The sequence below is a fragment of the Rhinopithecus roxellana genome, chromosome 6 (genome assembly GCF_007565055.1).
Source record: "Rhinopithecus roxellana isolate Shanxi Qingling chromosome 6, ASM756505v1, whole genome shotgun sequence".
Taxonomy (NCBI): domain Eukaryota; kingdom Metazoa; phylum Chordata; class Mammalia; order Primates; family Cercopithecidae; genus Rhinopithecus; species Rhinopithecus roxellana.
In genome coordinates, this window is record NC_044554.1 from 61,915,556 (window position 1) to 61,931,272 (window position 15,717).

The window sequence follows — 15,717 nt, forward strand, 5'->3', positions numbered from 1 at the left end:
TCCCAGGCTGGAGTGCAGCGGCGTAATCTCAGCTCACTGCAACCTTCGCCTCCTGGGTTCAAGCAATTCTCCTGCCTCAGCCTCCTAAGTAGCTGAGCTTACAGGCACATGTCACCATGCCCAGCTAATTTTTGTATTTTTAGTAGAGACAGGGTTTCACCATGTTGGTCAGGATGGTCTCGAACTCCTGACCTCAAGCAATCTGCCCACCTTGGTCTCCCAAAGTGCTGGGATTACAGGTGAGAACCACTGCGCCCGGCCCAATTTAATTGTTTTCTAAACTTGAACTACCTCATCTATTAAGCAGCTATAAAGTAGACATCTCAATTAACTGGAATCCAAAAAGCAGGCACTTAATTTATTAAAATTTTCCCCTAATAGGACAGATGCCAAAAACACAATCTTATAAAAATGATTTTTTTTAAAAAAATGTCAACTTCAGGAGTATGTTCTGGGGCTACGTCAAATTTCCTAAGTATATCACTATTCAAACAAACAGATGACACGGAAGCCTTATGATAATCAAACAACAATGATTTACTTATAGGCATTACCCTTTAATGAGGCAAGAAAATAAAATGTGTTTAGGATGATGTATAAGATCTGAAACACAAATCAGTTGATAGCTGACTTCTTAACTAATAAAAGGTCATTAAACATCTAATCCTTACACATTATAATTAACTATTATTAATTAATAACTTAATTATAGTTAATTAACTGTAACTTACTCTTGGCCTCTAAAAAAGATTTATCATAACTACCTTGTTAACAATATATATTACAGTTATATTAAACAGCAATATTTTTTAACCCTGTTGACTACTTTAGGAGTCTAAATCACATCCACATCTTAAATTTTCCATTAGACTGCAAAACTATCCCACTAAAAACTATGTTTTAAGTATTTATATGAATACAAGTAAAAAAACCCAAAATTCAGAGTCAAATGGGTATAATAAAAGCAGACTGTGGAGCCAAACTGCCTGAGTTCATACACTGGCTCAAGCACTTTACAACTGTGTGACCCTAGGCAAACTATTTAATCTCTCTGTGCTTCATTTCTTCATCTATAAATTAATGGGGATAATAAATGCACCTGTCTCATAGAGTGATAATGACAAAGTGAGTTATCAGGATAGCTTAAAAGCTGTCAGACTGGAAGTGCTTAATAAAACGTTAGCTGTTGTTATTATTATTTTGAATATTTTAAATTATTCTCAATGAATAAGAGATTGACATATTTCTCCTTTTATAGCCATTAAAGTCAGGATTTAAAATACAGTCCTACCTTGCTATACCAGTTGAGACAAGGTTGTACTACATCAGGATCATCAATGCCACTAAGTTCAACATACCAGATGCTAAAGTTAAAGCTGGGTCCCCAGGACAAGAGTGGAACTTTAAGAAGAAGAAATAAAAAGAAGAAGAAAAATATTAACACAGTTCAAATAAAACTTTAGCAAAGTAAAGGCACTATTCAACCTTATAAGGATTCATTCAACAAATTTTCTGGGCATCTTTTATATGACTAGCGTGGTGCTAAGGCTACAACAGTAAAACGAAATAGATGACCCATGCCAACGTAAGATTTCCTTAGTTAATAAAAACACTGTACGATAAATTAAAAATGTTCATATGTCTATCCCAAATAAATGCCACCAGAATTAGATGATTTAACAGGTAAATTTTACCAAATGTACAATCAGCAAAAAATTACTTCAGAATTTAGCCTACATCAGAACACTGAAAGAGACTGAAAGTTCAATTATTTATCAGTGGCATAACCCTGAAATCCAAATTAGAAGAAAAAAGACTTGAGGCCAATCGCAGCTATGAATACATATTTAAATACAAATTAAAAGGAGGAAAGTTGCAAAAAAATTCAATCAGATTTTCATTGTAACCAGATAGATCTCATTCCAGGAATGGAAAGATGACAGTTCAATAAATAATAGGAGCTATATTAATATAATGTACCACGTTAACAAAATAAAAGAAAAAACACATTTGGTAACTTTAATACATTATTATTTTTAAACCCTCAATGTATAAGCAATACAAGGCAATAAAAAATTTCCTTACCTACATTTTTTAAAAAAGCATCAAAAACCTTAAAAATTAAACCTAATGGGAAAATACTAAGTATTCCCACTCAAGTCAGAACAAGACAAACAGGTCCAATATCTCTACTATTCGACACTAATCAGAGGTCTCAGCCAGTGCAATAAGGACACAAACAAACAACCAAATTAAGAAAAATGAATTGTAATTTAAAGATGACCTGTCTACCTAAAAAAATTCAAGAGAGCCAGGAGCAGTAGCTCATACCTGTAATCCCAGCACTTTGGGAGCCTGAGGCAGGAGATCACTTGAGGCCAGGAATTCAAAACCAGCCTGGCCAACACAGTGAAACTCCGTCTCTACTAAAAATAGAAAAAATTAGCCAGGCATGGTGGCATGCGCCTATAATCCCAGCTACTCGGGAGGCTGTGGAAAGAGAATCGCTTGCACCCAGGAGGCAGACGGTGCAGTGAGCTGCCATCGCACCACTGCACTCCAGCCTGGGCAACAGAATAAGACTGTCTCAATGTAAAAAAAAAAAAAAAAAAAAAAAAAAAAATATATATATATATATATATATATATATATTCAATTGAAAAACTTTTCTTTTTATTTGTAAACAAGGTAAACACACAAAAATCAACTTTTCCTATACCTACAATAACCAATTAGAAAATATAACTCAAAAAAGTCCTATTTATAATGGCAAAAAGCTGAAAATATCTCAGAATAAACTTAAAATACACAATATTTATAAGAAAATATAAAATTGTAGTGAATAATTGAATACATGAAAGAACCTACTATGTTCCTATATAGGAAAACTCAATGTTGTAAATGTGTAGTTTTCTCCAATTAATTATAAATTTAACATCATGTCAATCAAAATCCCAATGGTCTTTCCGGAGGTCCCATGTAGTCAAAACTATTTTTTTTTATAGCAACACTAGTTATTTTTCAAAATAACATAATAAACAATTTTCTAGCCTTTTAATAATAGAACATTGCACTAATGGCACAAAAGCAATGGTGTGTAAAACTTCTGGCACCTTGGTACCAAACTAATGGCACCAAACAGTACTAGTAGTGCTCAGTAAGTACAAATTGCACTGTACTCCTCACCACCATACACTGGCAATAAAAATAAATAAATAAATAAATATAAAATAAAATAAAATTTTGCCAATGGCATAGAAAATTTTATTAAACTCCCATCATTAAGTACACATCTTTTGAATATCCTGTGTGACAAAATGAGAATTGCATATAAAGCATTTTTGTTGTATACCAAAGCACAATGGTTATCTCAAGGAAAGGACCTGTACAATTATTCAAGTTGTTAGTTTAAAAACCAATTTATTTTTCATGGGTTGCCATTTTATTCTTGAAAGAAAAACAGACAACCTATGATTATTTAGATTTGGGTATTTGCCAAACATTTACATGTCATTTCAAGGAAAATAATTAATGATACTTGCTGTCAAGGATAAAAACCAAGCTTTCAAGAGAAAAATTAGAATTTTGGAAGCTAAGTACCCACCACTGTGAGACTAACTGATTCCCAACGCTTAGATGTTTTTAAATGAGATTACTTGTGATATTAATAAACGTGATTTTTAAAATATTATATAATGAAGTGTTTCAACATTTGGGAGATCTGTATCATTCAGGTTGTTTTCTAAATAACCAATGAATGTCACAAAATCACACCTGGGTAAAAAGTCCAAGATAGACCAGTGAATTTTAATGTAGCAATAGATTCACTGATGCAGTTTCAGAATCAATAATGCAACTATCTTTAAGAAACTAACACTTGTAGAGTTTTGATGAAGCATCAAAATAGAATATCCACAATAGCTGATACCTGGCTTAATGATTTCCAATATCCGACTGAATAAGGAAGACATATGGGGTACAATACTTTTACGTATTTTTGTCATCTAAAACAGGGGTCCCAAACCCCCAGGCCCAAACCTGTACAGGTCTGTGGCCTGTTAGGAACCCGGCCGCACGGCAGGAGGTGAGCAACGGATGAGGGAGCATTTCCGCCTGGGCCCTGCCTCCTGTCAGATCAACATTGGCATTAGATTCTCAAAGGAGTGCCAATTCTACTGTGAACTGCACATGCAAGGGATCTAGGTTGCACACTCCTTATGAGAATCAAATGCTTGATGATCTGAGGTGGAAAAGTTTCATCCCAAAACCATCTCTCTGCCACACCCTGCCCCTACTTCTGGATCCATAGAAAATTGTCTTCCACAAAACTGGTTGCTGGTGTTAAAAAAGTTGGGTACTACTGATATAAAGGAAGCTGTGTGGGCCGGGCGCGGTGGCTCAAGCCTGTAATCCCAGCACTTTGGGAGGCCGAGACGGGCGGATCACGAGGTCAGGAGATCGAGACCATCCTGGCTAACACGGTGAAACCCCGTCTCTACTAAAAAAAATACAAAAAAAAAAACTAGCCGGGCGAAGTGGCGGGCGCCTGTAGTCCCAGCTACTCGGGAGGCTGAGGCAGGAGAATGGCGTAAACCCGGGAGGCGGAGCTTGCAGTGAGCTGAGATCCGGCCACTGCACTCCAGCCCCGGCGACAGAGTGAGACTCTGCCTCAAAAAAAAAAAAAAAAAAAAAAAAAAAAAAAAAAGGAAGCTGTGTGAATAAGAACACAGGCAGTAGCAACCAGTCATGAGAATGTATGAAGTACTCCTGGGATATTTAATATGCCTTTGTTTATGTATTTCAAAAAGTTTTTTTTTAACAACAAATATTAAATTATCATTATTGTTTCAGTGTTTATTTCTTTATGCAGCAGTGTCATTTAAAAGTTTATCTACTAAATCACATAGCAATAACCATCAAGTAGTATAAGAGTTAGCATAAAATATAATTCTAAACTCAAAAAGCACCAAGAATATAGTCTATATATGTCACCAGACATAAAATATTAGAGATTTCCAGGTCCAAGTCTCATTAAGAATTCATTTATTGGTCCTGGTGCAGTGGCTCGCGTCTGTAATCCCAACACTTTGGGAGGCGGAAGCAAGAGGATCACTTGAGCCCAGGAGTTCAAGACCATCCTGGAAACATAGTGAGACCCTATCTCTACAAAAAAAAATTAAAAATCAGCTGGGCATGATAGTATGCGCCTGTAGTCCTGGCTACTTGGGAGGCCAGATGGAAGGATCACTTGAGCCCAGGAGTTCAGTGTTACAGTGAGCTATGACCACACTACTAAATTCTAGCCTGGGTAACAGAGAAAGACACTGTCTCTTAAAAAACAAAACAAAACAAAACAAAACAAAAACCTTTTAAAACACTTGCAGTGAAATTTATTCTGTTACTCAATGGTCCAATAGAAATATTTCTAGAATAAAATTAGTTATAATTTTTAATACCTTTAAAGAATAACTTTAGAGGAAGGAGATAAATCATGAAGTTATCTCACCAAAGGGCATCATATATTACAGATGAATAAACAATATAATTAATTTTCATGACTAAAAGGGAATGTAAAAAATGAGCAGAATGATGTCCACTCACTTCAAATGCCAGTGATTTTTGATAGCATTAACAATACTAATAATGCATATAGAATACTGTAAGAAATCTAAAAGTGAATTAAAGCTCCAGGCACATGTTTTTGTTCCCTAATAAAAGATGCCTCCCTCATCAAATAAAAGAACTAGAAACTCCTAATACATATCCCAAGGCTAGCAGTTTGTATTCTAGGATTCAGCCACCAGTTTTCCCCACAGGACAATCAGACATGAATATAATCAACATCCCTGTGTGTCACCTTTTTTCATAAAAAGGCCAGCCTGGGCAAGACAGCAAGACTCAGTTTCTACAAAAAAATTGTTTTTAAAATTAGCCAGGTGTGGTGGTGTGCTACTAGGGAGGCTGAGGTGGGAACATGGCTTGAGCCCAGGAGCTGGAGGTTGCAGTGAGCTCTAATTGTGCCACCTGAGCAACACAGCAAGACCCTGCCACTGCTCACACCCATAATCCCAGCACTTTGGGAGGCCAAGGCGGGCGGATCACCTCAGGTCGGGAGTTCAAGACCTGTCTGACCAACATGGAGAAACCCTGTCTCTACTAAAAATACAAAATTAGCTGGGCATAGTGGTGCATGCCTGTAATTCTGGCTACTCGGGAGGCTGAGGCAGGAGAACTGCTTGAACATGGGAGGCAGTAGGTTGCCATGAGCCGAGATCGTGCCATTGCACTCCAGCCTAGACAATAAGAGCGAAACTCCATCTCAAAAAAAAAAAAAAAAAAAAAAGAGGTTCTGAGAGATCCTAAAAATTCAAGATTAACTATTCTGAAATAGTGCATCTACTATTCTACTACAGATTTAATGACATAAGTATACTTAGCACAGTAACTGGCACATACTAAGTGTTCAATAATTGTTAGCTGTTATCTATTATTATTATATTAATTTTCCTCTTAATAGTACACTTCTAAAATGTCACTTTTCCACATGCTCTCCTAAAGGGCTTCCTGGACTTAATACTCAGACTTCATGCTCAGAATTCACACTACATCCAGCCAGAGCAAAAGCCACTCTCTGAAGTCTCCACAATCATCCAGGCTGCAGCTGACTCCTTTACAAAAATCCACATCTCTCCATTTACCAAAAACCAAGACTCCCCCTGAATCCTTCCAAGACCCTGTACCTCCTTTTGCCCTCACCTACCCCTGATTTCTTTATACAGCTGTTATTGTGACTATGAATCAGAATGTAAACCCTTCGAGCCATCTGTAACCAATACCCTCATCCCACTCTACTTTATGTTTACTTTCCTCTGATCTAGTCTCCTGCTGAGGTTTCCCTTCCCAAACTTTGACTTGCCCTCTGGAATCCAGTCTCCCAATTAATAACTCACCTCTGTTACTAAATTTTCCTTTTACCTCTAGGTCTTATCTAAAACCAAGCTTCTTTCTAAAGCCAACTCTCCTTCTACACTAATTCCCATCAAAGTCCCTAAAATACTACATGTTAGAAGGCATGTAAACACAAGCTTTAAAAATATAAGTATAAAAATGCACAAAAGAGATATCCAAAATGAAATCATTTCTTCCATAAATGCACTCTTAAATTAAAACCACAGATCCACAAACTAGAACAGAACTCAAGAAAATATCCAATACAGCTACCTATCCTACCATTAGACAGAAAAGGCATTAATATCCTCATTTTATACAAAAGGTAACGTAAGAAAGTAAAATTTACCTGAAGGAAAGCAGTCCAATGATATCAGTTCAGCTTTGCTGGTACTCTGAATTACCCACAACAGATCTTAAAACTTAACCCCTGCCACACAGTAGAAATGTGGGCTATTTTCCTTGTTAACAATTTATGACCAAACTTACTTCAATTTGCGTTAAGCAAAACTTAAATGAATAAGCTATATTGATTATAAATGAAAATTATTATAGTTACATGTCAATAAACAACTTGGAGATGATCTGCCATTGTGTTAGCCTTGCTTCTGTTCTCCTCCATTACTGTGAATAATTGAAGGCTGACTAAATTTAGAAATTGTGCCGTGTAGGCATTAACTTGTTTTTTAAATACAGCAAGATCTTTCAAACATGTCACTATAGAACACAGATGTAAAATACTCAAAGGCTTTTTTTCTTTTAAGTCAAATTCTAACAATTTACCTGAACCAAATAAATGTCTGTGCTAAATTACTACCGAGAGAGCTATACATCATTCAAGTCCTTTACTGGAATAACTTTTGAAGAAAACATGACAAACTAAAACTACTGACCTAACATATGGTCTTTTAGTTCCATATTTTCCTTATATTACTTAAAACAAAAAGTTCTTTTTTTTTTTTTTTTTGAGGCAGAGTCTTGCTGTCTCACCCAGGCTAGAGTGCAGTGGCATGATCTCGGCTCACTGCAAACTCCACCTCCCAGGTTCAGGCAATTTTCCTGCCTCAGCCTCCCGAGTAGCTGGGATTACAGGTGCCGACCAGCGCACCCAGCTAAGTTTTGTATTTTTTAGTAGAGACGGGGTTTCACCATCTTGGCCAGGCTGGTCTTGAACTCCTGACCTCACGATCCACCCGCCTCAGCCTCCCAAAGTGCTGGGATTACAGGCATGAGCCATCGTGCCTGGCCTACAAAAAGTTCTTAAGAGTATGTTGGGAAAGGGTTGGGAAGCAGATACTGCTGACTGGTATTAACATCTTTTAGAGAAAAGTAAGACATACTAAGTTATCCATATATTAATATTCTAAATAGAAAATGGGCTAATAAGTGTCTACTATTATTTGGAAAGCTCCAATTAACATTTTGCCTAATACCATAAAACTAACCCTAGATCAAGTAAAAGACATCATTATGCCCTATAATTAAAAAGGTGATGGGAGAAATGGGTGGCTGTTGGTGAAAGGGTAAAAAGTTTCAGTCAAACAGGAAGAATAAGTTCTACTGTAGAACTTATCTACTGTTCTACATCTAGAATGAGATCTACTGTACAGCATAGTGACTACAGTAATAACAACTGAAAATTGCTCAGAGAGTAGATCTTAAATGTTCTCACCACAAAAAAATCTTAAGTATGTGAGGTGAGGGATATGTTAATTAGCTTGATTTAATAATTTACAATGTATTCGTATGTCAAAACATCACATTGTAAACCATAAATATATATATAATTATTTGTCAATTATACCTTAGTAAAGCTGGGGGGAAATTTTTTAAGTGTACATATTCAAATACGCAGCAAAAAAGAAAGGAGAAAAAAGGCTGACAGAGCTAGAAAAGGTTCCCATTTCCACTGCTTGTATACTTGAAATATAAAATCATAAAATTGTCCAAGCTATGCAAAGGTCTTTAGGAACTGGTAAGTCTAAATAATGATGAAAACATTACTCAGTACAAAAGAAGGAAATAACCAAAAGTTAAATTTATTTTTAAAATTTGCTTGCTCATAAATTCTTATAAGAAAATAGAATATAGGTTTTTATTTATATTTATTATAACAGAAATTATAATACTACTAAGTGACATATTAGAATCCAATTGTTCCAAAAACAGTTTCTGTATATAAGCAGTCTTTCTTAAGACCTTAAATATTCTTTTGCCCAACAGAACTATCTGAATCACAAAACAAAACGGCAGCAACTCTTGATAGATTGGCAAACAATGACTATGTTTGTTCCAAAAGAGTAATTATTCTCCCAAACCAAAATGTGGAATCTGGCTTTTATTATTATTCTTCAAAGTATCTAATTCACTTTAATCCCCATATTAATATAATATTCTCAAAAGTATGCAACATGGTTATAAATTAGAAGATTTGTTTGTTTTTTTGAGATGGAGTCTCGCTCTGTCTCCCAGGCTGGAGCGCAGTGGCGTGATCTCGGCTCACTGGGAGCTCTGCCTAATGGGTTCACGCCATTCTCCCGCCTCAGCTCCCCAAGTAGCTGGGACTACAGGCGCCCATGCCCGGCTAAGTTTTTTTTCATATTTTTAGTAGAGATGGGGTTTCACCGTGTTAGCCAGGATTTAAGTCCTCAACTTCCCTACCTTCTAAATAATAAATCCTAAAGGAAACAAAATCACCTGAAAAATACTCATTTTGAGGATGCATTATAAATACTTTCTTAAGCTAAAATACTTGCTAAAGAAATACATGCCTTAAGGTAATATTTTTCAAACAGTGATTTATAACCTATCGATGGGTTATTAAATAAATTTAATGGGTCTGACCAGCATTTAACTAAAAAAATAAAATAAAATAAAAGAACATAACAGATAATAACCATAACATACTGCCTTAAGGATTTTATCAGTATTTGGTTTTAGAATGCTATTGTTTTAGTATAAGCGATAAACCTTCCATAAAATTAAGACAATTAAATCACTAGATCCCATAAAATCTTAGAAAACTTTCAAATGAGAAAACCTATGGAAAAGATTCCACTTGAAATAACTGCCATTTAGTAATGAATTTATAAAAAGGAGAAGTCAGCAAACTTCTCCTGTAAAGAGCCAAAGAGTAAATTTAGGGGGCTCTGTGGGCTATGTGGTCTCTTGCAACTACTCAAGTCTACTTCTGTAGCACAAAAGCAGACACAGACAATATGTAAACAAACCAGTGTAGCAATGTTCCCATAAAATTGTATTTAAAAAAACGAGAGGCCTGCAGGATTTGGTCTGTGGGCTATAGTTTGCTGACTAATGATACTAAGAATTTGTTTCTATTTCCAAATGCTAAAATCTTACCTATTTTAATGAATCGACAAGGGAACATCTGTTCGTCAATTTTATGCTTCAAGGTGAATGTTTCTTTGTTATAATCATTCTTTAAGCCACTGTGGGAAAAAAAAATAAGGCTGTTGAATCTGACTTCATAATTTAGTAAATGCACTAGAACACAAACTAATGCATACTCAGGTTTTAAGTTCAAACTAATGCTCAAAATATTATGACTAAGACAATATAAACAAGTAGTTGAACATGGGCATATAGGTCAAAACTAGCACATTCAAATCAACAGCATTATAACTGGATTCTCTTAATTATATGAGGATTAATGAAAAATGTTCAGTATTATAAAGAATATAGCTACAGTGCTTAAAAATGTGTGACAGGGCCTAGTGTCCTGAATAGATAACCGAATATAACAAAATTTTCAAATGGTAACAAGGAAATTAAAAAACAATTCACAGTCAAATCCGACAACTTAAACAAAACCACATATTAGAATTCACCAAAGAATTCAGTTATTTAATTCTGAGATGCCAATGTTTCCTTTATAGTTCAACAAATTTTCAAAGCCAGCCTTACTCTGTTTAATAGCATCTGCTTTATCCTAAATAAAAATAAATGCATATCACCTCTCTACTTAAACACCTAGGACTGACATAAGGATTTATGGGAAAGTCACTCACCCTCAGGTTGCTATTGTATTTCCTGAAATACTCTCATGACTGAAATAAAATACAGTATAGAGTATTTGCTTATACAAAATATTATGTTAATGGGCCATACCATATCACAAATACATTCTTTTTTTTTTTTGAGACAGAGTCTTGCTGTATTGCCCCAGCTGGAGTGCAGCGGCATGATCTCGGCTCACTGCAACCTCCGACTCCCAGGTTCAAGCGATTCTCCTGCCTCAGCCTCCCAAGCAGATGGGACTACAGTTGCCCACTACCATGCCCAGCTAATTTTTGTATTTTTATTAGAGACAGGGTTTCACTGTGTTGGCCAGGCTGGTCTTGAACTCCTGACCTTGTGATCCGCCTGCCTCGGCCTCCCAAAGTACTGGGATTACAGGCGTGAGCCACTGTGCCCAGCCATCACAAATATATTCTGAATTTCCATGGTTTCATTTGTCCATTCTATTAGCTATCTGATTTTTCATTTGCTGGGCAGCAAATTAACACATTCATTCCTGGTTGTCTAATATTATTAAAACTCAAATTTACTGAGCTCCTTCCAAGTGACAGGCATGCATCTTTCAATTTATAAAACATTCCTCTTTTTAGTCTCCAACTTACAGTAATCCACTGCTTCTGGATTAAGGCAATTAATGTTAGCATTTTGGATAGAGCCTGTATTTTTATGTAGCAAAGATTATAGCAAAAAATTTTATTAAAGCTGAAAATATTTCTGAAGTCATTAACAGCTCAAAAATACAATTAAAAAAGGAAGAAACAAAAAAGTTTGATTCTTCTTTGGTAAAAATATTAACTAGGGTCTGTTGGTTTAAAAAAAAAAAAAGAAAGCAAGCTAACTCAACCCACAGTATTAAACTAAGGCATTAGGAATAGAAGAGAAGGAATACTCTTTTCTCCTTTGAAAGAAAAACCAAACCATGCAGATTAGCTACAAAGAGACTAAGACTACATTTTGTTTAGAAGACAGCTCTCTTCCCCATAACCATAACTCACCTGGACAACAGCTCTGTCATATTCTCTTCATTCATGCCACCAAAGACTTTAAATTTCTTCAAATTGCAAACATGAGTTTTCTCATATTTTCCAAATGTGATATTCTGAACTATAGCAGGCCTTTCGAGCTTTAGAATCAAGTACTAAAAACAGAAACAACCAAATTTTATCCTCTTTTGTTTAAAACAAATGTTAGACAACTTTAAAACTATTGCCAGTTAACAGGAAAATGTATAAGGTTCATCCTTGTCCATCCTGTACTAGCAGATTTTTTTTAAAGTTACTGAATAGTACATAACAGCCTTTTAAAGGTTATCCCACCAGAACCACTTTTCACTCCAGTAGATCCCAAAAACTACATTATCCCCAACACTGCAGGTGAAGGGGGAAAAAAAGAACTAGTGAGATAATTTCTAATCAAAGAACGGTATTCAATAAAAGATATAACCAGACTATGCAAAACCAAATAAAACAAGATTAGAATACAAAAATAGCAATTACATATTCCTATGGACTCTACTTCAATAACTAAATCAATGCTTGAAAGCAGCACTAAAAATTTTAGATCTAGAAGCAAACAAAGATTTAGTAATCAACCCTGCCAAGTTTACGAATTTAAAACCCACATCTACTCTAGATATATCTAATGTAGCTCGTTTTCCTACTGCACATTGGATAAAATGGGATCAATCAAATAGAGAACAATTTACATCACACACATAGTTCTCTATTATAAAAATTAAGAGGAAAATCACCACTGCTTGAACACATGCTGGAAAAGCTATTCAGAAAAACAATTCAGATGTTTTGTTGGAGAGACGTCATGCTTCACGATATTGGATGATAAAGGTGGTAAGAATAAACTTGCTGGTCCTGCTGCCTCTTATCACACACAAAAATTAACTCAAAATGGATAAAAACTGATCCAACATCAATCCTTTAGGACTGAAGACCTGGCCGGGTGCGGTGGCTCACACCTGTAATCCCAGCACTTTGGGAGGCCAAGGGGGGTGGATCACAAGATCAGGGGTTCAAGACCAGCCTGGCCAACGTGGTGAAACCCCGTCTCTACTAAAAACACAAAAATTAGCTGGGCATGGTAGCAGGTGACTATAATCCCAGCTACTCAGGAGGCTGAGGCAGAAGAATTGCTTGAACTGCAGAGGCGGAGGTTGCCGTGAGCCAAGATCACGCCACTTCTCAAGGCTCGGAAAAAAAGAAAAAAAAGAAAAAAAAAGACTGAAGACCTAAATATAAGAGCTAAAAATTTAAACATCTTAGACAAAAACTACAGGCAAATCTTCATGACTTTGGATTTGGCAATGGATTCTTAGATAGGACAGCAAAAGTACAAATAAAATAAAATAAATTGGATTTCATCAAAACTAAAACTTTAGTATCAAAGGATACTATCAAGAAAGTAAAAAGACACCCTATAGAATGGGAGAAAATATTTGCAAATCATGTATCTGATAAGAGTCTGGTATCTGGAATATATTAAAAATGCCCTTACAATTTAACAACAAAAAGACAAACAACCCAACTTAAAAATAGATAAAGGACCTGAATAGCCCTTTCTCCCCAAAGTAAACAAATGGCCAACAGACACATGAAAAGATGCTTAACATCATTAGTCACCAGGAAAATGTAAATCAAAACCACAAAATACCATTTCACATCCACTAGGATGGCAATAATAATAATAATTTAAAAATGCAAAACAATAAGTGTTGACAAAGATGTAAAGAAATTGGAACTCTCATGCATTGCTGGCAGGAATGTAAAACGGTAGATATACTGTGGAAAATCATTTGGCAGTGCCTCAAAAAGTTAAACAGAATTACCACATGACCAAGAGCATCCACTCCTAGGTATAAACCCAAATGAAGTGGAAAAAAAAAAGAAGGTATATACATAAACAGTTGTACATGAATGTTCACAGGGGTACTGTTCACAATAGCCAAAAGGTGGAAGCAACCCAGATACAAAAGGTATCTGACTTACCCAGAACAAGTAAATGCATAGAGGCATAAAGCAGATTAGTGGTTGTGAAAAGCCGGGCTGAGATCGAAAGGGAGATACTCCTTACCGGGTATATGAAGTTTCTTTGTGGACAATGAAAATATTTTGGAACTAGATGGAGGTGATAGTTGCTCAATTCTGTAAATGCACTAAATGTCACTGAATTATACACTTTAAAATGGCTAACTTTATATTATGTGTGAATTTTACCCCAATAAAAAAAGAATTAAGTTGGTGGTGACAAGAATGGCAATGATAATAACCCTAATATTTTGTGAGCACTAACTTCTTATTTGGCACACTGCTGAGACTTTTACATGCAATAGCTCACTCACAGTAGTAGTGGGAGGAATATATGAACACAGGTTACTCTGTTCATCCTCATTTTACAGATGAAGAAATATAGTTACATAGTTAATAAATGACAGAGTTGAGATAAAAAATGAGTCATCTGCCTCTGGCTTACACTGTTGGTTGGCTGACCCAACTTCCATTCCCACCCTAGTTCTTCCTAGATACCCTCCAGGCAAGGGTAGACATATGACAAAGATCAATGAGATGCAAGCAGCAGTTTGTAATGGGTTAATTTTTGCTTCCTGAAACAAATGCTACCTCCTCTTCTGCCTCTTTGCTATATGAACAGTTACAATCACTGTGCAACCATGAAGAGAAATGACCAAGAGAATCTCAAAGATAACAACCATTAGTGAGCCACTCAACTCTCATCAGCAGCAGCCTACCTCCAGTTTTACTTTTTCATTCACAGCCACTTTAACCTGCATAAATTCCAGCCATATTAACTGTACATATTTTAGTATATTTCTCCACAAGATACAGACTTAAAAAATATTCATGATACTGTTACATACCAGAAAAAAATAACAGTAGCTCCTTAATATAATGGCATCAAAAAATCCTGTCACTGTTCACAAATCCACAATTGTCTAATTAAAAAAAATGGTTTTTCTAATTCGAAGTTCAAATAAGGCTCATGAATTATGATTGGTTAATACACCTCTTAAGTAACTTTTAATACACTGGTGTCTCTCAATTGCATTTTTCCCCCTTTAAATTTTTTGCTGAAGAAACTGGGTTGTTTGTCCTTAAGACTTTCCCACAGTCTGGATTTTGCTGACTACACCCCCTACCTCAATGTTTATTTTCTGTAAATTAGTAATTTAATCTTCTCTAGTTTTCTTACGTGGGGAACAACAACCAGAAAACCTATTTGTTTAATCCACTGTAACAGAACCTTCTGTTAGTTGAAGCTAAAAGCATTTCTACTGATTCACTGACCCCAGCTGACCAAAGCTTTAACCACTACTTTATAAGGACTGTTTACTTTTACATACCATTTACACTCTAAGTAGCTATTAAAACTTCTTTATTACATTGCCATAGGAAAATTGAAATTGATATTCTCTAGTCATTAACCTTCTTTATCCCTATTAAATTAATAGGTGTAGTAATGTGTCTTTTGGTAATACAAAGTTTCTTTAAGAATACAACTGCATACTGAACAGACGATATGGGTCTGTTCGCACTCTTTATCTCTGCATATTTAAGATAATATAGGTAGATATTCACATCTATCTTTTTTGTTAACTCACACTCCCTTCATCCCCATATATCCCCCTTCCTCTCACTCTTCAGTCATCCTTTTGAGTCTTAGACATCACCTTTCCCTGACAATTCATTTAGCATAGCCTTGAAA

The 15,717-nt window shown here is 35.6% G+C and overlaps 1 protein-coding gene across 3 annotated transcripts in view; it reads right to left on the minus strand.

Moving 5' to 3' along the window:
* The window catches only part of MKLN1 (muskelin 1), a 169,263-nt gene that overhangs the window by 96,146 nt on the left and 57,400 nt on the right, over positions 1 to 15,717 (minus strand). For all 3 annotated transcript variants that reach the window (XM_030932520.1, XM_030932519.1, XM_030932521.1), the window contains exons 3-5: positions 11,982 to 12,124; positions 10,309 to 10,397; positions 1,292 to 1,401 (exon numbers count right to left, since the gene is read on the minus strand). In XM_030932520.1, coding sequence (XP_030788380.1) covers positions 1,292 to 1,401; positions 10,309 to 10,397; positions 11,982 to 12,124 — 342 coding nt within the window. The remainder of the gene's footprint in view (positions 1 to 1,291; positions 1,402 to 10,308; positions 10,398 to 11,981; positions 12,125 to 15,717) is intronic.